The 23,297-nt window shown below is 47.1% G+C and overlaps 1 protein-coding gene across 1 annotated transcript in view; it reads left to right on the top strand.

Annotated features, from left to right (window-relative positions):
• Nucleotides 1–23,297, top strand: part of LOC121534115 (anosmin-1-like) — a 159,929-nt gene that overhangs the window by 33,808 nt on the left and 102,824 nt on the right. Inside the window, exon 2 of the mRNA XM_041840590.1 lies at nucleotides 5,419–5,466. Coding sequence (XP_041696524.1) covers nucleotides 5,419–5,466 — 48 coding nt within the window. The remainder of the gene's footprint in view (nucleotides 1–5,418; nucleotides 5,467–23,297) is intronic.

Below are 23,297 nucleotides of genomic sequence, written 5' to 3'. Positions count from 1 at the left end.
GTACCAAGGTGATCTGTCTACTAATATCAAAAGTAGTAGACGACACAGCTGGTGAGGACGGCTCACTAGCAGGCATAGTATGAGCAGAGACTAACCTCGCGGTTTCTGCCTCCAGTTCCAGTTTACGCATCTCTAGTTCCTGATCAAGTCTACGCGTCTCCAGTTCCGCCTCTAGCTCACGCGTCTCCTGTTCTGCCTCTAGCTTACGCGTCTCCTGTTCTGCCTCTAGCTCACGCGTCTCCTGTTCTGCCTCTAGCTTACGCGTCTCCTGTTCTGCCTCTAGCTCACGCGTCTCCAGTTCTGCCTCTAGCTCACGCGTCTCCTGTTCTGCCTCTAGCTCACGCGTCTCCTGTTCTGCCTCTAGCTCACGCGTCTCCTGTTCTGCCTCTAGCTTACGCGTCTCCTGTCTGCCTCTAGCTTACGCGTTTCCAGTTCCTGATCAAGCCTACGCGTTTCCAGCTCTGCCTCTAGCTTACGCGTCTCCTGTTCCTGATCAAGCCTACGCGTTTCCAGCTTGTCTTGCCTGATTTGTGCCCTCTCTTCCGCCTCCATTTGGAGCCGTGTCGAGCGGACATCCATCCTGGCATCACTGTCAGACAGTGGGGAGAGTGGGTCAAAATGGGGCAATGTGGCTGGAGCCTCGTCCTCAGACACCGACGGGCTTACAGGAGCAGCAGCCACATCCACTACAGGAGCAGCAGACTCAGGCGGCGGTAACTCAAACACTCGCTCGTTCAACAATATCTATAACACTGTTTTCCTTTCACTAAAACCCTTGATATGGGTACAGAAAAGTGGTCAGCCAAAGCCTGTAGATCCACTCTACGGCAATTCTCAAAAACCTCCCACGTAGGGTTTTCCAAAAAGGCATCCAACTCAAAAGTAGCCATCTTAAACTAGCAACACGAGCCGACGAATACTGAACACAAAACCAGTTAATTACAGCTGCCAAGCTCAACACTGAACCAGACACTAAACTAATTTGCATGAGTAGCATGGGTATCAATGAGAATGATCCCAGACGAGCCCCCACATTATGTTACGAACCCTGTGGCTTTAAACGTCTAGGGTGGATGGACAAGAGACCCGTAACATAATTCATGCAAATTAGAATCGTGACATGGAACAGTGAGAACAAAAACTACACGACAACCATAAACTACTGTCAAACATAAAATGTTTATTTTTGAACACACTGTAAAGGTTTGGGAAAAAGGGCTGAGCAGGACACAAGAAATGAAACAATAGTGTAAAAAAACCCTAAACTGATCTTGCCTGCCTCAAGAACCGCTAAGCTACTGCTAATCAAGGTCCGCTCAGGTCTAACTAGTGTTTTTAGACAGTTTTCTTCCTACGGGTAATGTATGCCCAAGGGCAACTTGCTTAAATTCCCCTTTTCCCAGAAACACGCAACAAAGTTACCAAACAGAGTAACCAGCAAATGAGTGAGTACACAAAACTCAGGACACCACAGTATCCATACTCACATACGGAAAATAATCTCCCTCTACAAACACAACTGACCGGCTTTTAAACAATGGGATGTGTGATTGAAAAACCAGAAACAGGTGGTGCAATGCAGAGGAATGTCCACTGATTGGTCCATCTCAGCAATCAGCAGACACCCCAACGACCACCAATCAGGAACATACAGGACACCTGTGATTAGGGCAGAAGGAGAGGAAAAACACAAAAAGACACAGGATACCTGTATCCGTAACAATCTGTTTGAAAAGACTTCCTGAAATTTCAACCTGTTTTGGTGGGTTGGAGTTTTGGCCTGCTTGGTGACATCACCATGCGGTATATGAGTTAATAGACCAATAAGAGAGTTCCAGACCTCTCTGCCAATAACAGCTAATGTTCAGTTTTCCCCTCATCACTCAGAACATTCCCAGACAGTCCTAACATAATTATTGCTTGAGAAATGTATCTTTGCTAAGAAGCAATTTTCTTTGTCTTTTTGACCATTTTAATTGAAAACAGTCACAGTAAGGTACTTAATTTTACCCATATTGAGATCAAAACGGCTGCGTTGGACCTGTAAAGAGGGTCCTTTAGGCCTTAACAGCAGGCTCCATCAGAGGCCACAAATAATTCACTCAAGGCTAAAAGGCCCTCACAGCCTGAGAGAGAAAAAACTGAGACGAAGAGAGAGAGAGAGGGGTGGGGAGTGAGAAAGACAGAGAGAGGAAGAGAGAGAGCGATAGTGAGAGAGAAAGAGAGAGAGAGAGAGAGAGAGAGAGAGAGAGAGGGAGAGAGACATAGAGAAAGAAAGAAAGAAAGAAAGAAAGAAAGAAAGAAAGAAAGAAAGAAAGAAAAAGAGAGAGAGAGAGAGAGAGAGAGAGAGACAGAGAGAGGAAGAGAGAGAGTGATAGTGAGAGAGAGAGAGAGAGAAAGAGAGAGAGAGAGAGAGAGAGAGAGAGAGAGAGAGAGAGAGAGAGAGAGAGAGAGAGAGAGAGAAAAGAAAGAAAGAAAGAAAGAAAAGAAGAGAGAGAGAGAGAGAGAGAGAGAGAGAGAGAGAGAGAGAGAGAAAAGAAAGAAAGAAAGAAAGAAAGAGAGAGAGAGAGAGAGAGAGAGAGAGAGAGAGAGAGAGAGAGAGAGAGTATTTAGCCCTGTGGGTTTACCTTTTTCTTTGCCTCTCCCTCCCCTTCCACCTCCTCCTCCACCTCCTCCTCCTCCTCCTCCTCCACTTCCTCCACCTCCTCCTCCCCTTCCACCTCCTCCTCCACTTCCTCCTCCTCCACCTCCTTCTCCTCCACCTCCTCCTCAACTTCCTCCTCCTCCACCTCCTTCTCCTCCACCTCCTCCTCCTCCACTTCCTCCTCCTCCACCTCCTTCTCCTCCACCACCTCCTTCTCCTCCACCACCTCCTCCTCCTCCACCTCCTTCTCCTCCACTTCCTCCTCCTCCTTCTCCTCCTCCACCACCTCATTCTCCTCCACCACCTCCTTCTCCTCCACCTCCTTCTCCTCCACCACCTCCTTCTCCTCCACCTCCTTCTCCTCCACCTCCTTCTTCTCCACCACCTCCTCCTCCTCCACCTCCTTCTCCTCCACCTTCTCCTCCTCCTCCACTTACTCCTCCTCCTCCTCCTCCTCCACCTCCTTCTTCTCCCTTCCTCTTCTTCCTTCTCTTCCTCCTCCTCCTCTTCCTCCTCCACCTCCACCTCCTCCTCCTCCTCCTCCTCCTCCTTCTCTCCTCTCTTTTAATGATACCTAAATACTAAAGTGCCGCTGCTGTTCTTTTCACCTCCTGCTCCTCTTCCCTTTGCCTCTTAATGATGGGTTTGGTCTTTCTTCTTCGTTTCTTCTGTTGACCTCATCATGTGGTTGCTGGGTTAAGTAGCTGATCTAATCTTGTGGGGTGGTGTAACCCTTTAGCATTCCTGGTGAGATCAGTGCCCCCTGTGCACCCCTAGATCCTGACCCCACTAACACAATGGCCATTCTTCTTTCTGTTCCTCTTTGAGGTAATTAAGACTTTACCAAGGTGGTATGCATGTGTGTGTGTGTGTGTGTGTGTGTGTGTGTGTGTGTGTGTGTGTGTAAAAAACTGAGGTAAGTGAATGTGTTAAGTAGTGGGAGAGGATGATCCTGCGTTGGGGTAAATATTGCTCACTCAGAGGGAGCGAGTGTTTGGAACTCGTTAGTAAAGCTTATCACACGCTCAGGGCTTTCTGCTTTAATTGGTGTTTTTCATCTTTGTGGAATAATGGGGATGGATGATCCTGTCACTGGCGGGCCAAGGCCACCTTTACATCGCCAAGCCTCCCAAGTCAACTCTGCACTTTTAGAATTAATCTAAAGCTTCTGTTACAGCTGTGTTATTGTGTCAGTGTTTCTCTTTCCATAACGTCTGTATCAGACCACCCCCTAGTGGAGTTGACAACAACCGGTTATATCCGGTTTTCAGGGATACAGTTTATTCAACCCAGCTTCCTTTTCCGCTGAAAACCGGATGCGGGAACTCCACTCAGGCGTTTTCTTTCACGCCTGCTACGTCAGTATCGGACAGACAATGACAAATATCCTCCTCTCAAGTGGAGTACAAGAGAGTACAAAAGTATGTGGACACCCCTTCAAATTAGTGGATTCGGCTATTTCAGTCACACCTGTTGCTGACAGGTGTATAAAATCAAGCACACCGCCATGCAATCTCCATAGACAAACATTGGCAGTAGTGCCAACTGTGAAGTTTGGTGGAGGAGGAATAATGGTTTGGGGCCATTGGACTCTGGAGCAGTGGAAACGCGCTCTGTGGAGTGATGAATCACGCTTCACCATCTGGCAGTCCACGAATCTGGGTTTGGCGGATGCCAGGTCAACGCTACCTGCCCAAATGCATACTGCCAACTGTAAAGTTTGGTGGAGGAGGAATAATTGTCTGGGGCTGTTTTTCATGGTTCGGGCTAGGCCCCTTAGTTCCAGTGAAGGGAAATCTTAACGCTACAGCATACAATGACATTCTAGATGATTCTGTGCTTCCAACTTTGTGGCAACAGTTTGGGGAAGGCCCTTTCCTGTTTCAGCATGACAATGACCCCGTGCACAAAGCGAGGTCCATACAGAAATGGTTTGGTGTGGAAAAACTTGACTGGCCTGCACAGAGCCCTGACCTCAACCCCATCGAACACCTTTGGGATGAATTGGAACACAGACCGCAAGCCAGGCCTAATCGCCCAACATCAGTGTCCGACCTCACTAATGCTCTTGTGGCTGAATGGAAGCAAGTCCCCACATCTAGTGGAAAGCCTTCCCATAAGAGTGGAGGCTGTTATAGCAGCAAAGGGGGGACCAACTCCATATTAATGCCCACGATCTTTGGAATGAGTTGTTGGACGAGCAGGTGTCCACATACTCTTGGTCATGTAGTGTACATTTGTTTACTGCTGGTGTCTTGGGACAGTTCTGTTTACTTTTTCATTTCAATAGGATCACGTGTATAGATAAAGTAAGAATCCCAAGATATGGAACCTATATAAGGCTTTTACCCTTCATTTTACATTTTACATGTTAGTCATTTAGCAGACGCTCTTATCCAGAGTGACTTACAGTTGGTGAGTTCACCTGTGGTCACTGGTCAGGTGATGACGCACACGTTACCGTGGTTTCACGTTGTGTCGTAGGCTGCCATGTTGACTATGGTCTGTCCTCACCGTGGCCTGAACCCACTTCCATACAGAGACGTAAAACTGGTCTGGGTCCGGTCTGGGTCTTCGCACCACAGCCATGAATCAAAGGAAGAGGCGTGTTACAGAAAGGGCAATGTGGTGTGTGGTTGTCTCCAGAAACACGTATTTAATGTGTTGTTGAATTTGTCATTTGTAATTGAAGTGCTGAAGTAAAGCTGTAACAGAGTGTGATTTATTTCACTGATTTCTTGGTTTATAAACTATTTGTATTTTCTGTCTTGCAGAGTGATGACGTCTTGGGCTGGTGTGAGAGCCACCGGAGGTGTTCACAGGTAAGAAAACGCTTGTAGAACAGGTCTCTGTGGCCAGTGTGTGTGTGTGTGTGTGTGTGTGCCTGTATGTGCATGCGCGACTACCCACACATTTTCCGTCTCCAGCTCACCTCGCCTCATCTCCACTCAAGTATTATGTGTATTATGTCTCGTTCCAAATACAATTTCACTCCATTCAATGGCCAGAGGTTACCGGCTCTATCTGGTCCACACGTCCACCATGCACACCACTGTACTGTACTGTACTGCACACACACACACACACACACACACACACACACACACACACACACACACACACACACACACACACACACACACACACACACACACACACACACACACACAGAGACTCACTCATGCAGCTATTCAGTTCTCATCATAGCGTGTTCAGGGAGACAGTGTTCGCTCCCTCAGGTGAAGGTTTGGGTCAGGGACATCTCTTTCCCTCCCTCTCTTCCCCTCCCTTTCTTCCCCTCTCTCTCTTCCCCTCCCTCTCTTCCCCTCCATCTCTTCACCTCCCTCTCTTCACCTCCCTCTCTACACCTCCCTCTCTTCCCATCCCTCTCTTCACCTCTCTTCACCTCCCTCTCTTCACCTCCCTCTCTTCACCTCCCTCTCTTCCCCTCCATCTCTTCCCCTCCCTCTCTTCACCTCCCTTTCTTCACCTCCCTCTCTTCCCCTCCCTCTCTTCACCTCTCTTCCCCTCCATCTCTTCCCCTCCCTCTCTTCACCTCCCTCTCTTCACCTCCATCTCTTCACCTCTCTTCACATCCCTCTCTCCATCTCCCTCTCTTCCCCTCCTCTCTTCACCTCCCTCTCTTCACCTCTCTTCACCTCCCTCTCTTCACCTCCCTCTCTTCACCTCCCTCTCTTCCCCTCCCTCTCTTCACCTCCCTTTCTTCACCTCCCTTTCTTCACCTCCCTCTCTTCCCCTCCATCTCTTCCCCTCCCTCTCTTCACCTCCCTCTCTTCCCCTCCCTCTCTTCCCCTGCCTCTCTTCCCCTGCCTCTCTTCACCTCTCTTCACCTCCCTCTCTTCACCTCCCTCTCTTCCCTCCCTCTCTTCACCTCTCGTCACCTCCCTTTCTTCACCTCCCTCTCTTCACCTCCCTCTCTTCACCTCCCTCTCTACTCCTCCCTCTCTTCACCTCTCTTCCCCTCCCTCTCTTCCCCTCCATCTCTTCACCTCCCTCTCTTCACCTCCCTCTCTTCACCTCTCTTCACCTCTCTTCACCTCCCTCTCTTCACCTCCCTCTCTTCACCTCTCTTCACCTCTCTTAACCTCCCTCTCTTCCCCTCTCTCTCTTCACCTCTCTTCACCTCCCTCTCTTCACCTCCCTCTCTTCACCTCCCTCTCTTCACCTCTCTTCACCTCCCTTTCTTCACCTCCCTCTCTTCCCCTCCCTCTCTTCCCCTCCATCTCTTCACCTCCCTCTCTTCCCCTCCATCTCTTCACCTCCTCTCTTCACCTCTCTTACCCTCCCTCTCGTCCCCTCCTCTCTTCCCCTCCCTCTCTTCCCCTCCCTCTCTTCACCTCTCTTCCCTTCCATCTCTTCACCTCCCTCTCTTCCCCTCCATCTCTTCACCTCCCTCTCTTCCCCTCCTCTCTTCCCCTCCATCTCTTCCCCTCCATCTCTTCACCTCCCTCTCTTCCCCTCCATCTCTTCCCCTCCCTCTCTTCCCCTCCATCTCTTCACCTCCCTCTCTTCACCTCCCTCTCATCCCCTCCTCTCTTCCCCTCCATCTCTTCCCCTCCCTCTCTTCCCCTCCATCTCTTCACCTCCCTCTCTTCACCTCCCTCTCATCCCCTCCTCTCTTCCCCTCCATCTCTTCCCCTCCATTTCTTCCCCTCCCTCTCTTCCCCTCCTCTCTTCCCCTCCCTCACAATGAGTAATGATAACTTGGCTACACAGGGTACCAGTACTGAGTCGATGTGCAGGGATACGAGGTAATTGAGGTAGATACTGTATGTATATATAGGTAGGGGTAAAGTAACTAGGCAACAGGATAGATAATAAACAGTAGCAGCAGCGTATGTGATGTGTCAAAAAAGTGAATGCGAAAACGTTCAATGCAGATAGTCCAGGTCGCTATTTGGTTAACTATTTAACTAACTATTTAGCAGTCTTATGGCTTGGGGGTAGAAGCTGTTCAGGGTCCTGTTGGTTCCAGACTTGGTGCATAGATACTGCTTGCCCTGTGGTAGCAGAGAGAACAGTCTATGACTTGGGTGGCTGGAGTCTTTGACAATTTTTAGGCCTTCCTCTGACACCGCCTGGTATATAGGTCCTGGATAGCAGGAAGCTTGGCCCCAGTGATGTACTGGGCCATACGCACTACCCTCTGTAGTGCCTTGCGGTCCGATGCCGAGCAGTTGCCATACCAAGCGGTGATGCAGCCAGTCAAGATGCTCTCAATGGTGCAGCTGTAGAACTTTTTGAGGATCTGAGGGCCCATGCCAAATGTTTTCAGCCTCCTGAGGGGGAAGAGGCGTTGTCTTGGTGTGTTTGGACCATGATAGGTCCTTAGTGATATGGACACGGAGGAACTTGAAGCTCTCGACCCGCTCCACTACAGCCCCGTCGATGTGAATGGGGGCGTGCTCTATAGTCAGCTCCTTTGTCTTGCAGACGTTGAGGGAGAGGTTGTTGTCCTGGCAACACACAGCCAGGTCTCTGACCTCCTCCCTATAGGCTGTCTCATTGTCGTCGGTGATCAGGCCTACCACCGTCATGTCGTCAGAAAGCTTAATGATGGTGTTGGAGTGGTGCGCGGCCTCACAGTCGTGGGTGAACAGGGAGTACAGAAGGGGACTAAGCGTGCACCCCTGAGGGGCCCACGTGTTGAGGGTCAGCATGGCAGATGTGTTGTTGTCTACCCTCGCCACTTGGGGTTGGCCCGTCAGGATTAGTCCAGGATCGAGTTGCAGAGGGAGGTGTTCAGTCCCAGGGTCCTTAGCTTAGTGATGAGCTTGGAGGGCACTATGGTGTTGAATGCTGAGCTGTAGTCTTTTAACAGCATTCTCACATAGGTGTTCCTCTTGTCCAGGTGGGAGAGGGCAGTGTGGAGTGCAATAGAGATTGTGTCATCTGTGGATCTGTTGGGGCGGTATGCAAATTGTAGTGGGTCCAGGGTGTCTGGGAGGATGGTGTTGATGTGAGCCATGAGCAACCTTTCAAAGCATTTAATGGCTACAGATGTAAACGCTACGGGGCGATACCTTGACGTTCTTGGGCACAGGGACTATGGTGGTCTGCTTGGAACATGTAGGTATTACAGACAGGGTCAGGGAGAAGTTGAACATGTCTGTGAAGACACTTACCAGTTGATCAGCGCATGCTCTGAGTACGCGTCCTGATAATGTTGACCTGTTTAAAGGTCTTACTAACATCGGCTACGGCGAGCGTGATCACACAGTCATCGGGGACGTCGAATGAATCTGTAGGCCTAACGGTGTTCCATCTCAGAAAGTTGTTAGTGAATAGCCTGAATAAAAACCTAGTATAGTAATACTGAGAGAGAGAACAAACCTATTGCAAGAGAGACTAATCCAATAGGAAGTTCAAACAAACCTGACACGTTTCTGCTTTACTTGACCAACGTGTAGGAAAAATTAATTGCGGTCGGAAAATCCCTCCTTGCAAACCAAACAGCCAATAATATAGCCTAGACATAGGCTACTGTTAAAAGTTGCAGTAGTTACTTTGACAAGTTAAACTTGTAAACTCATATTTATAATATCGTCAAACTGTTTATTACTGACCTTGAGCAGTTGGGCATAAGCTCCCGCAGCAACAGCACTTTCAATAAGTGGGAACAAAAAAATAAATGAATGATGAGTCGGTGTCAGAGTTGTCTCACAAACAACTTTAATTTGAATAGCTTACCGATTGTGCATTTATATAAAAGTCAACAACAATGAGATAAAAACAAATTATTATTATTCTTATAACACTTGAATGAACATTGGCTTCGGCTAAAAACAAATAGGCCTATTAGGATATGTCTTTTGCCTATCGAGCTGTACAAATCCTAGATATAGGCCTACAAGTTACAAATAAAGTAGCTAGCTTAAACAAAATAAGTACGGAAAAAATTTACAGCGCAAATAAATCTTTCAAGGTTTGACAGAATATTCTATCCTATTCTATAGGCTGTGTCTTTTGAATAAGATGCATCTGGATTTGAATGTAGGCTACAAAAGTGCAATGTTGAACCATTAGGTCTAGTTGCTTTTTACCATGTCTTAGGGGTCAAAGGTTTCTGGCAAGGAAACACAAGCATGTTCACCATTTCTGTCCCAGAGTAGCGAACTTGTAAATGTTTGACAGAATTTTGTAGTCTGTCCATCCTTTTCCCTGATAATCTTTTTGCATATTCTGCATGTGACTTCGGTCAGGTCTGCTGGAACCAAAGAACTGACAAACAGGCGAAGATGTTATTTTCTTTCCCACCAAGTCAGCCATAGTTTTTTTTCTGATTAGACGGCAGGACAGGCTATAGTTTCAAGTTTTATTGTCACGTGCACAAGTACAGTGAAATGCCTTTCTTGCAAGCTCTTTCCTAACAATTCAGTAATCAATATCAGTATAAAATAAAGTCAAGTAGAAATCCCGTCACTTTTTAACAGTCTGAAACTGTCAGAAAGGAACCTATTGGAAGAAAGAATATTAGATGTGCTTACCCAGATGATCAAGATGAAATAACAATAGCCTACACTTGATACCGCTATAATATTAGTTTTTAAAAGGTAGGCTAATATAACTGATATCTGAGTATTTTTATGGACAAGAGAAACAGCCTTGCCAATTTTAAAATCATTTTGCAGCCTAGACTAGATAAAATATTGTTATATTATCGCTCTTCCCCTCACTCTCTTCCCCTCTCTCTCTTCCCCTCCCTCTCTTCCCCTCACTCTCTTCCCCTCACTCTCTCACTCTCTTCCCCTCCCTCTCTTCCCCTCCCTCTCTCCCCCGCTCTCTCTTCACCTCCCTCTCTTCACCTCCCTCTCTTCCCCTCCCTCTCTTCACCTCCCTCTCTTCACCTCCCTCTCTTCACCTCCCTCTCTTCCCCTCCCTCTCTTCACCTCCCTCTCTTCACCTCCCTCTCTCCCCCTCCCTCTCTTCCCCTCCCTCTCTCCCCCTCTCTCTCTTCCCCTCTCTCTCTTCCCCTCCCTCTCTTTCCCTCCCTCTCTCCCCCGCTCTCTCTTCACCTCCCTCTCTTCACCTCCCTCTCTTCCCCTCCCTCTCTTCACCTCCCTCTCTTCACCTCCCTCTCTTTCCCTCCCTCTCTTTCCATCCCTCTCTTCTCATCCCTCTCTTCCCCTACCTACTCACCTCCCTACTCACCTCCCTACTCATTACATTCCTGGATGCTACATATTATCCTGATTAAAGTCACCACCTTGGATCGTTCCCCAGTGAACCAATATCCTTGGGTCGTTCCCCAGTAAACCAAAAAACGTGGGTCCTTCCCCAGTGAACCAATAACCCTGATTTAAATTCACCACCTTGGGTCCTTTCCCAATGAACCAATATCCTTGGGTCATTCCCCAGTGAACCAATAACCTTGGGTCCATCCCTAGTGAACCAATAACCTTGATTAAAGTCACCACCTTGGGTCCTTCCCCAGTGAACCAATAACCTTGGGTCCTTTCGCAGTGAACCAATAACCTTGAGAATAGTTTATCATCGTGTGGGTGAACGGATGTTGCTGAAGTATTGAGAGGAGCGAGAGTGGGTGAAAGTGGTCTGTTTTCATTCTCAGACAGCGTCTCTCTCTCTCTCTCTCTCACAGCCGATCGATGCTGAGTCCTATATATCCTCTATTGTGGTGTGACACTTTAATGTGCTATGTGAGAATAAGCAGGTTGGCGACTCATAATTGGTTCCCTTAGAGGGTAATAAAAGAGGAAGGTCAGAAACGTGTGTGTGCGTGCGTGTGTGTGTTTGAGTGTGTGTGTGTCACAGTAGGTAAGAATGCATAGTCCTCCGTTCCTTGCCGCCCACTGCTAGCCTTCAAGGTGCTTTTGAAAGACATCAAACAGCCTTCAGTCACTGGGAGCAGACGGGGGTTAAACGAATGGACTGAGTGGCTCAAATGGAGGAATAACAAGCCTTTTCCTCACCTTATTATTTCAGCCGCATTCGCTTTTCCTCCTGAAGCTTGATGCCCATCTGGCAACACATGTCACGCAGTTTGCTCTCATGTCCAAGCATATGGATATCCCCCTCAGACACGCACACACACACCTTAACACACACACACACAGGCAAGGCATGGACGCAGGCATACACACCAACCCCCCCCACACACACATATACACACAAAATAGGTGGGCAGCCGAGAATCCAAATCCATGTAGACCGTACCCATGAATGCAGTCTCCAGTCTGGATGCAGGCAGCCAGGTAGCCATCACAGCTGGATGATATTCAACACTAACTGGTGGCCTAATAATCCAGTAAACATGGTTAGCTCGTTAAGGGTAATGGTCTGAGCCAGACTGATGTAGCCAACACACACACAACACCCTCCCCCATACAGTTAACCAGCCTAGCCAGCCCAAGGGAGAGGAGAGGAGAGGAGAGGAGAGAGGGGAGAGGGGAGAGGAGAGGAGAGGAGAGGAGAGGAGAGGAGAGAGGGGAGAGGAGAGGAGGGGTGTGGGTTTTAAAGGGTCTGTCTAAGGTAGAGCCTCTTCTCTCTGTGAAGGCCATTCTCACATTAAGTATTGGAGCTGGCCTAATTGCTTTCAGATGGAGGTTATCCTCCCACTCTCCCTCCAATAATAGGTCAAGTAAATGTTGTGCTTCTTGTAAAAATAACGACAGCCATTTCACATCCTCCCCGGACCGGCTCGGAACCAACAGCTTCTCTTTAAGAGAGGCAAGAAATTAGCTGCTGTTTATTCGCTTAAGACGCCATGCCAGGAAGCCCGTGTTTTTTTCCAATGTGCATTTTCCCTTCTCCTCCCCTTCGTGTTAATTTATTGTTTGGTTTTTAAAGTTTCCATGCTTCCTTATTTTTAACACACAACACTCTGTGTACTGCAGCCCTGCTCCAGAGACTGACTGCATAGTTTCAAACATGTACCTACTTATAGGTGTCATAATTTAAAAGCATATGTTTCTCCCCAAAGCTACGGAATGCATTTTAAGTTAAGGCGGAGTGAATGGAATTGGAGCGGTGCAACCCCACTACCCCGAGGGCGGAGCTGGGACGTTTTAGGCCCTGCCCTAGACTAACCCTATCTGTCAGCGGACTGACCTGTGTCAAACCGGACCGGGGGGAACTGAAAGTTGATGTCCGACGTTCCCTTCAGTGCGCCCTTGCCTGCGGCCACTTTGGGGGAACAAATGCTGACTGCGGGCTACAGTCCTGGACCCGGATTAACCCCAACTTCCCTCTCTGCCTGAGGGGCTGTGGTAGTCTCGGGGTGCTTGGGGGGAAACTGCAGCATTTAGCCCCTGCTCCCCTCTCTCTCCTCCCCCCTGCTCCTTTCACCTGACCCTGGCTTGGTCTAAGTCTGTCAACACCAGGGCATGGCCCCTCTCCTCTCCTCTCCTCTCCTCTCCTCTCCTCTCCTCTCCTCTCCTCTCCTCTCCTCTCCTCTCCTCTCCTCTCCTCTCCTCTCCTCTCCTCTCCTCTCCTCTCCTCTCCTCTCCTCTCCTCTCCTCTCCTCTCCTCTACTCTACTCTACTCTACTCTACTCTACTCTACTCTACTCTACTCTACTCTACTCTACTCTACTCTACTCTACTCTACTCTACTCTCCTCTCCTCTCCTCTCCTCTCCTCTCCTCTCCTCTCCTCTCCTCTCCTCTACTCTACTCTACTCTACTCTACTCTACTCTCCTCTCCTCTCCTCTCCTCTCCTCTCCTCTCCTCTCCTCTCCTCTCTCTCCTCTCTCTCTCCTCTCCTCTCCTCTCTCTCTCCTCTCCTCTCCTCCCTCCTCCCCTCCCCTCCTCTCCTCTCCTCTCCTCTCCTCTCCTCTCCTCTCCTCTCCCTTTCCATCTTCTCTCCTCTCCTCTCCTCTCCTTAGTAGAACCTTCAAAAAATTATTTTACATACATCATAGGTGTCCATTACAATCCATGCAATAATCGGAATGCATTATTTGTCACCAGTACTTGAAAACGTGAATAAAACTGTAAATACATGATGCTCCGTACACACAAAACATACATACATACATACATACATACATACAAACTGTATGCTACAGTAGAAAGGACAACAGGATATACAGAAAATAAGGTGCTTACTTTGATAGGAACGAACACATGTCCAAAGTTATTATGAGAAAAAAAACAAGGAAGGCGATGCGTTCCAATTCGAGCAAAACTGTGCAAATATCTGCATACTTGATCTGCGCAAACATTGGTGAAGATGTGCTAGGGCTCTCACCGAAGAGAGTAGATTGTCCGGCTCAGTAAAGCCTCAAACATAAATTGTCTGCAACACTGAAATGGGCTACTCCTATGTGAATTAATGAAGAGGTGGAACACACCTCAATTCAAACTGTTCGAAAATAAAACTTGTTAGAAAATAATTTCAAATTGGCAAGTTGGAACATAGCCTATAGATAATTAGCAGGCTGCGCATGTTTAACTGTCATGTTGCGTAACAATCACATTTTAGAACAGGGAGTGCCTTCTGACATCACGTGCATAAAACAACTCACACTGGGGTTAGAGATATTTGGAACTAACATGTGAAAAGGTTAGCAGGCGATGTTATCCAGAGCAACTTCTGCCAGGTTTAACTGTGGATTTGTTTGCCGACTTTATGTCGTACACTCAAGGGTTATGTGCTGTAAATTAGGAAGTCCATTACTCGCCCACTGACTGTGGATTTGCATTAATAAGCTGGAGGGGAACATTTGAGACAAACAACTGAAGGACAGGATGTTAGTGTGGACCCCTGGACACAGAGCCAGCTCACTGCTCCTTCAGGCTTGGTTGTGTGTGTGTGGGGTGTGTGTGTGTGTGTGTGTGTCTGCGTTCCTGTGTGTGTGTGTGTGTGTGTGTGTGTGTCTGCGTTCCTGTGTGTGTGCATGCTTGTGTGTGTGTGTGTGTGTGTGTGTGTGTGTGTGTGTGTGTTGCAAATGGAAAGTAAGAAGCATTCTCCCTCATTAGCTGCTTTTTATTGGCGACTGTGTACCAGTGTTGGTGCCGGAGTGTATTCAAGACATCCCTCTGAGAGGACAATACTATTCTGTCCCTGCCAGAGAGAGAACCATTAGCCTTTATAGCTTTCTGATTGTTTTAATGGAAAGGCTAAACGTGTAACAGTATCATCATCCAAAAAGCCCTTCCAAGAATTGTTTCATATTACCATTGATTAACTAGACACTCAGCTTTGTTGAGAACATTTGAAATGAAGTACACGCATGGTGCCTGTCCTAGACAACGATATGGTCTCAGTGCTTAAAGTAAATCATGGTTAGTTACCTCTTACACATGTTCAGCATGGCCAGTTACCTTTAACTGCTTGTAAAGTTGTTTATGGTGATGGATTCATTCCATATGAAAGAGCACATGCTAGGAGGGCCGTGCTTTCTCTCTTTCTCTCTGCTCTCTCTATTTCTCTCTACTCTCTCTCTGCTCTCTCTCTGCTTTCTCCCTGCTCTCTCTGCTCTCTCTCTGCTCTCTCTCTGCTCTCTCTCTGCTCTCTCTCTGCTTTCTCCCTGCTCTCTCTGCTCTCTCTCTGCTCTCTCTCTGCTTTCTCTCTTTCTCTCTGCTCTCTCTATTTCTCTCTGCTCTCTCTCTGCTCTCTCTCTGCTTTCTCCCTGCTCTCTCTGCTCTCTCTCTGCTCTCTCTCTGCTCTCTCTCTGCTCTCTCTCTGCTCTCTCTCTGCTTTCTCCCTGCTCTCTCTGCTCTCTCTCTGCTCTCTCTCTGCTTTCTCTCTTTCTCTCTGCTTTCACTCTTTCTCTCTGCTTTCTCTATTTCTCTCTGCTCTCTCTCTGCTTTCTCTCTGCTTTCTCTCTTCTCTCTTTCTCTCTCTGCTTTCTCTCTGCTCTCTCTGCTTTCTCTCTGCTTTCTCTCTTTCTCTGTCTGCTCTCTCTCTTTCTCTCTGCTCTCTCTCTGCTCTCTCTGCTCTCTCTCTGCTCTCTCTCTTTCTCTCTGCTCTCTCTCTGCTTTCTCTCTGCTCTCTCTCTGCTCTCTCTCTTTCTCTCTGCTCTCTCTCTGCTTTCTCTCTGCTCTCTCTCTGCTTTCTCTCTTTCTCTCTGCTTTCTCTCTTTCTCTCTGCTCTCTCTCTTTCTCTCTGCTCTCTCTCTGCTCTCTCTGCTCTCTCTCTGCTTTCTCTCTGCTCTCTCTGCTTTCTCTCTGCTCTCTCTGCTCTCTCTCTGCTTTCACTCTTTCTCTCTGCTTTCTCTCTTTCTCTCTGCTCTCTCTCTGCTCTCTATCTGCTCTCTCTCTGCTTTCTCTCTTTCTCTCTGCTTTCTCTCTTTCTCTCTGCTCTCTCTCTGCTCTCTCTCTGCTTTCTCTCTGCTCTCTCTCTGCTCTCTCTGCTTTCTCTCTGCTCTCTCTTTGCTTTCTCTCTGCTCTCTCTCTGCTCTCGCTCTGCTTTCACTCTTTCTCTCTGCTTTCTCTCTCTCTCTCTGCTCTCTCTCTGCTCTCTCTCTGCTTTCTCTCTTTCTCTCTGCTTTCTCTCTTTCTCTCTGCTCTCTCTCTTTCTCTCTGCTCTCTCTCTGCTCTCTCTCTGCTTTCTCTCTTTCTCTCTGCTTTCTCTCTTTCTCTCTGCTCTCTCTCTTTCTCTCTGCTCTCTCTCTGCTTTCTCTCTGCTCTCTCTCTGCTCTCTCTATGCTCTCTCTCTGCTTTCTCTCTTTCTCTCTGCTTTCACTCTTTCTCTCTGCTTTCTCTATTTCTCTCTGCTCTCTCTCTTTCTCTCTGCTTTCTCTCTTTCTCTCTGCTCTCTCTCTGCTTTCTCTCTGCTTTCTCTCTTTCTCTCTTTCTCTCTCTGCTTTCTCTCTGCTCTCTCTCTGCTTTCTCTCTTTCTCTCTGCTTTCTCTCTTTCTCTCTGCTCTCTCTCTTTCTCTCTGCTCTCTCTCTGCTCTCTCTGCTCTCTCTCTGCTCTCTCTCTTTCTATCTGCTCTCTCTCTGCTTTCTCTCTGCTCTCTCTCTGCTCTCTCTCTTTCTCTCTGCTCTCTCTCTACTTTCTCTCTGCTCTCTCTCTGCTTTCTCTCTTTCTCTCTGCTTTCTCTCTTTCTCTCTGCTCTCTCTCTTTCTCTCTGCTCTCTCTCTGCTCTCTCTGCTCTCTCTCTGCTTTCTCTCTGCTCTCTCTCTGCTTTCTCTCTGTTCTCTCTGCTTTCTCTCTGCTCTCTGCTCTGTCTCTCTCTCTTTCTCTGCTCTCTCTCTGCTCTCTCTGCTCTCTCTCTGCTTTCTCTCTTTCTCTCTGCTCTCTCTTTCTCTTCTGCTCTCTGCTCTCTCTCTGTCTCTCTCTCTCTGTCTCTGTCTCTCTTCTCTCTCTTGCTCTCTTCTCTTTCTCTCTGCTTCTCTCTGCTTTCTCTCTTCTCTGCTTTCTCTATTTCTCCTCTGTTTCTCTTTCTCTCTCTATGCTCTCTCTATGCTCTCTCTCTTTTTTTTCTTCTCTGTCTCTGCTTTCTCTCTGCTTTCTTGTCTCTCTGCTCTCTCTCTTCTCTCTCTCTTCTCTCTCTCTGCTCTTTCTCTCTCTCTCTGTCTCTCTCTTTCTCTCTTTCTCTCTGCTCTCTCTTGCTTTCTACTCTATCTCTTTCTCTGCTTCTCTCTCTGCTTTCTCTCTGCTTCTCTGTCTGCTTCTCTTTCTCTGCTCTCTCTCGCTTCTCTCTCTGCTCTCTCTCTGCTCTCTCTCTGCTTTCTCTCTTTCTCTCTGCTTTCTCTCTCTCTCTCTGCTCTCTCTCTGCTTTCTCTCTTTCTCTCTGCTTTCTCTCTTTCTCTCTGCTCTCTCTCTTTCTCTCTGCTCTCTCTCTGCTTTCTCTCTGCTTTCTCTCTCTCTGCTCTCTCTATGCTCTCTCTCTGCTTTCTCTCTTTCTCTCTGCTTTCACTCTTTCTCTCTGCTTTCTCTATTTCTCTCTGCTCTCTCTCTTTCTCTCTGCTTTCTCTCTTTCTCTCTGCTCTCTCTCTGCTCTCTCTCTTTCTATCTGCTCTCTCTCTGCTTTCTCTCTGCTCTCTCTCTGCTCTCTCTCTTTCTCTCTGCTCTCTCTCTGCTTTCTCTCTGCTCTCTCTCTGCTTTCTCTCTTTCTCTCTGCTTTCTCTCTTTCTCTCTGCTCTCTCTCTTTCTCTCTGCTCTCTCTCTGCTCTCTCTGCTCTCTCTCTGCTTTCTCTCTGCTCTCTCTCTGCTTTCTCTCTGCTCTCTCTGCTCTCTCTCTGCTTTCACTCTTTCTCTCTGCTTTCTCTCTTTCTCTCTGCTCTCTCTCTGCTCTCTCTCTCTGCTCTCTCTCTGCTTTCTCTCTTTCTCTCTGCTTTCTCTCTTTCTCTCTGCTCTCTCTCTGCTCTCTCTCTGCTTTCTCTCTGCTCTCTCTCTGCTCTCTCTGCTTTCTCTCTGCTCTCTCTTTACTTTCTCTCTGCTCTCTCTCTGCTCTCGCTCTGCTTTCACTCTTTCTCTCTGCTTTCTCTCTCTCTCTCTGCTCTCTCTCTGCTCTCTCTGCTTTCTCTCTTTCTCTCTGCTTTCTCTCTTTCTCTCTGCTCTCTCTCTGCTTTCTCTCTGCTCTCTCTCTGCTCTCTCTCTGCTCTCTCTCTGCTCTCTCTCTGCTTTCTCTCTTTCTCTCTGCTCTCTCTCTGCTTTCTCTCTGCTTTCTCTCTTTCTCTCTGCTCTCTCTCTGCTCTCTCTCTGCTTTCTCTCTGCACCCTCTCTTGTGCCTCTCTCCCGTTTCCCTCATTAGTCCTTTTGGGTCGCCTTGATCATAAACACAGGTGTTGTGGACTTGGTGGGCAACAAGAAAACTTAGGTTAAAAATCAAATCAAACCAAATTGTATTGGTCGCATACACATATTTAGCAGATGTTATTGCGGGTGTAGCCAAATGCTTGTGTTCCTAGCTCCAAAAGTGCAGTTATACACTCTATATACAAAAGTATGTGGACACCCCTTCAAATTAGTGGATTCGGCTATTTCAGCCACACCCGTTGCTGACAGGTGTATAAAGTCGAGAACACAGCCATGCAATCTCCATAGACAAACATTGGTAGTAGAATTGCCTTACTGAAGAGCTCAGTGACTTTCATCGTGGCACCGTCATAGGATGCCGCCTTTCCAACAAGTCAGTTTGTGAAATTTCTGCCCTGCTTGAACTGCCCCGGTCAACTGTAAGTGCTGTATTGTGAAATGGAAACGTCTAGGAGCAACAACGGCTCAGCCGCGAAGTGGTAGGCCACACAAGCACACAGAACGGGACCGCCGAGTGCTGAAGCGCATAACAATCATCTGTCCTCGGTTGCATCACTCACTACCGAGTTCCAAACTGCCTTTGGAAGCAACGTCAGCACAATAACTATTCATCTGGAGCTTCATGAAATGGGTTTCCATGGCTGAGCAGCCACACACAAGCCTAAGGTCACCATGCGCAATGCCAAGTGTCAGCTGGAGTGGTGTAAAGCTCACCGCCATTGGACTCTGGAGCAGTGGAAACGCGTTCTCTGGAGTGATGAATCACGCTTCACCATCCGGCAGTCCGAAGGATGAATCTGGGTTTGGCGGATGCCAGGTGAACGCTACCTGCCCAAATGCATACTGCCAACTGTAAAGTTTGGTGGAGGAGGAATAATGGTCTGGGGCTGTTTTTCATGGTTCGGGCTAGGCCCCTTAGTTCCAGTGAAGGGAAATCTTAACGCTACAGCATACAATGACATTCTAGATGATTCTGTGCTTCCAACTTTGTGGCAACAGTTTGGGGAAGGCCCTTTCCTGTTTCAGCATGACAATGTCCCCATGCACAAAGCGAGGTCCATACAGAAATGTTTTGTTGAGATCGGTGTGGAGGAACTTGACTGGCCTGCACAGAGCCCTGACCTCAACCCCATTGAACACCTTTGGGATGAATTGGAACGCCAACTGCGAGCCAGGCCTAATCGCCCAACATCAGTGCCCGACCTCACTAATGCTCTTGTGGCTGAATGGAAGTAAGTCCCTGCAGCAATGTTCAAACATCTAGTGGAAAGCTTTCCCAGAAGAGTGGAGGCTGTTATAGCAGCAAAGAGGGGACCAACTCCATATTAATGCCCATGATTTTGGAATGAGATGTTCAATGAGCAGATGTCCACATACTTTTGGTCATATCGTGTATAACAATACACACGAATCTAAAAGTAAAAGAATGGAATTAAGAAATATAGAAATATTAGGACAAGCAAAGTCGGAGTCCGGAGTATAAAATATATATACACTGTATTTAATGGTATGTATAGACATTATGGACAGTATGTGGATAGAATATGTAGTTTATATGAAGAATAGGTAGGATAGAATAGTATTTGTAAAGCAATAGTTGAATTGGATTGCCTTGACTGGTTTTCCCTTTATAATCCGTGATTGTCTGGAGTCTCTGCCACATACGTCTCGTGTCTGAGCCGTTGAATTGCGACTCCACTTTGTCTCTGTACTGACGTTTTGCCTGTTTGATTGCATTACGGAGGGCATAACTGGACTGTTTGTATTCGACCATATTCACAGTCACCTTGCCGTGGTTAAATACGTTGGTTCGAGCTTTCAGTTTTGCGCGAATGCTGCCATCTATCCAGGATTTTTGGTTTGGAGCGGTTTGAAAATTCCCAGTGGGAACAACATCCCCTATACACTTCCTGATGAACTCAGTCACCGTGTCAGTGTATCCGTCAATGTTATTCACAGAAGCAACCTGGAACATATCCCAGTCCGCGTGATCAAAACAATCTTGAAGCATGGATTCCGATTGGTCAAACCAGCATTGAATAGATCTTAGCATGGGTACTTCCTGTTTGAGTTTCTGCCTATAGGAAGGGAGGAGCAGAATGGAGTCGTGATCTGATTTGCCGAAGGGAGGGCGGGGGAGGGCCTTGTAGGGGAGAGTAACAATGGTTGAGAGTTTTTGAAGCATGAGTACTACAGGCAATGTGTTGATAGAACTTCGGTAGCATTTTCCTCAGATTTGCTTTGTTAAAGTCCCCAGCTACAATAAATGCGACCTCGGGATATGCGGTTTCCAGTTTGCACAAAGTTCAGCGTAGTTCCTTGAGAGCCGTCGTGGTATCGGCTTGAGGGGGAATATACACGGCTGTGACGATGACCGAAGAGAATTATCTCGGGAGGTATTCTAGTCGGGTGAACAGAAGGAGTTGAGTTCCTGTACGTTACCACAATCACACCATGAGTAGTTAATCATTAAACACACACCACCGCCTTTCTTCTTCCCAGAGAGTTCTTTATTCCTAACTTCATGCTGTACTGAGAACCCAGCTGGCTGTATGGACGGGGACAGTATATCCAGAGAGAGACATGGTTCCTATCTTCACGCTGTACTGAGAACCCAGCTGGCTGTATGGACGGGGACAGTATACCCAGAGAGAGCCATGGTTTGCTTTATCTTGGCCAGGTCGCAGTTGTAAATGAGAACTTGTTCTCAACTGGCTTACCTGGTTAAATAAAGGTAAAAAATAAATTTAAAAAAAGCAAAGTGATTAAAAATTAAGACACAAATTACTAAAGAGGGAGCCAGAGATCAATATAGCCTAACCAGATGAAAAAAACCTGTTTTCCTACCCGCCCATGTGGTTAATCAAAATTATATCTAAATGAAAATGAAACAAATCTAAAAGTAACTTCTATTGCGATCACCAATATGTAAAAATACCCTTCATAAAGCCAACAAATAAAAACATTGCAGCCTGCAGGTAGAAAATATCCTGATAAAAATAAATATCCTATAAATCACATTGGCTACGCATGGCCTGTCTGCAACGAACTTGAAACATTGTATCACAACTATCAACTTGGGTCCAGCCAGAAGCTTTTGCTAGCAAACTTGCAACATGTATAAGATATTTTGGTCCTGCACCAGTGAGCTCCGGACAGACAGACACAGATGTAGGCTATTCTGCGCAGAGGATAAGAAATAATCAGGTAGGCCTTTTTTTATGACGTTTCCACCGGATCGCAGCATGCTAATTGGTTATCAAAAGGGAGAGGGCTGGAAATATCTTTCTAATAGGCTACGTTGAGGAACTACTGTCATTCTCAATGGATGTAAAAACAGACTTCGTTTACTTGCTGTTTGAGGCGAAGAAAAAAATTACTTTGAGAAGCTCCACAGTGATGGTGAGTTAAGACAATCAGAAATAGTATCAGATCCCCAAATGGGCACATTTAGAAGCCTACATTTGCGCGCAGGCCAGGTAGCCTAGGCCTACTTCTATGTGTAATCAGGTGCGTGTCCTTACACAAGATTGACAGGAGCGCTCCAAACAAAAGACAATGAATAAATTGACAACTCGTAAATGGAATGAAATAAACAAAAACTTTTTTCTTACAAGTGTAGCCTAGGTTGTGCGCTCTGCAAACATGTCCACCCCTACAATGACAATAGTAAGACTGTAATAATAATATAATGAATGCATTAACAGAAATTACCGTAACCAAACAAACATTGTAGATTAGAAATTAGGGTAATTAAATGTAAATGTACTTCTGGGGATACTGGTATGCCATCCAATGGATTAGTCCACTCAGACAGGCCTGAATCAGACAGGTGTCTGGATTAGTCCAATCAGACAGGCCTGAATCAGACGGGTGTCTGGATTAGTCCACTGAGACAGGCCTGAATCAGACGGGTGTCTGGATTAGTCCACTCAGACAGGCGGGAATCAGACAGGTGTCTGGATTAGTCCACTCAGACAGGCCTGAATCAGACAGGTGTCTGGATTAGTCCACTCAGACAGGCCTGAATCAGACAGGTGTCTGGATTAGTCCACTGAGACAGGCGGGAATCAGACAGGTGTCTGGATTAGTCCACTCAGACAGGCCTGAATCAGACAGGTGTCTGGATTAGTCCACTCAGACAGGCCTGAATCAGACGGGTGTCTGGATTAGTCCACTCAGACAGGCCTGAATCAGACGGGTGTCTGGATTAGTCCACTGAGACAGGCCTAAATCAGACAGGTGTCTGGATTAGTCCACTGAGACAGGCCTGAATCAGACGGGTGTCTGGATTAGTCCAATCAGACAGGCCTGAATCAGACAGGTGTCTCGTGTGCCATAAAATAAAAAATCTCGGTTGACCAACAGCCTGCCGACCAAACAATCGACCAGTCGACTGAATGGGGTCAACCCTAGCATAGACAGACACTGCAAGCACCTAAACTGCATGTACAGCTGCATATGAATATTACAGATGTAGGATCTTAATTATATCACCCTTTTGCAGGAGAACTTTCCCGCAGGACATTTAAAACTTGGAGTGTATTTGAGGTTTAAAAAGGCGTTCCCTGACAAAAAAATTATCAACCCCTACAAAAATGTCCATGAATTAGAATCCACATAATTATTCAAATGTCCTGTTGCTGCAGGATTATCTTCCTGCTGTAGCAAACTGGCTCAAATTAAGATCCTACATCTGTATGCTGCTTAACGTTGTAGACATTATATAAAGTGATACTTCACAAGTTTGTCAGACAGTATTTCAAACCCTCAACGGGTATTCCATATTTAACACCATTTGATGTGTAGATCCACCTAGATAGGATGAATCTGCAGACCTGAATAGGTTGTCAAATGGATTCAGCTCGACTTGAGAGCACTTTTGAGGTTTTCACAAAACAAGAGGATAGTTCTACACACGTTAAATGGTCCAGAAAACATTGAACAAGCTTTAGGTTAAGAA

This window comes from Coregonus clupeaformis, chromosome 20, assembly GCF_020615455.1.
Source record: "Coregonus clupeaformis isolate EN_2021a chromosome 20, ASM2061545v1, whole genome shotgun sequence".
Lineage (NCBI taxonomy): Eukaryota > Metazoa > Chordata > Actinopteri > Salmoniformes > Salmonidae > Coregonus > Coregonus clupeaformis.
This window is presented reverse-complemented; position numbering and strand designations above follow the sequence as displayed.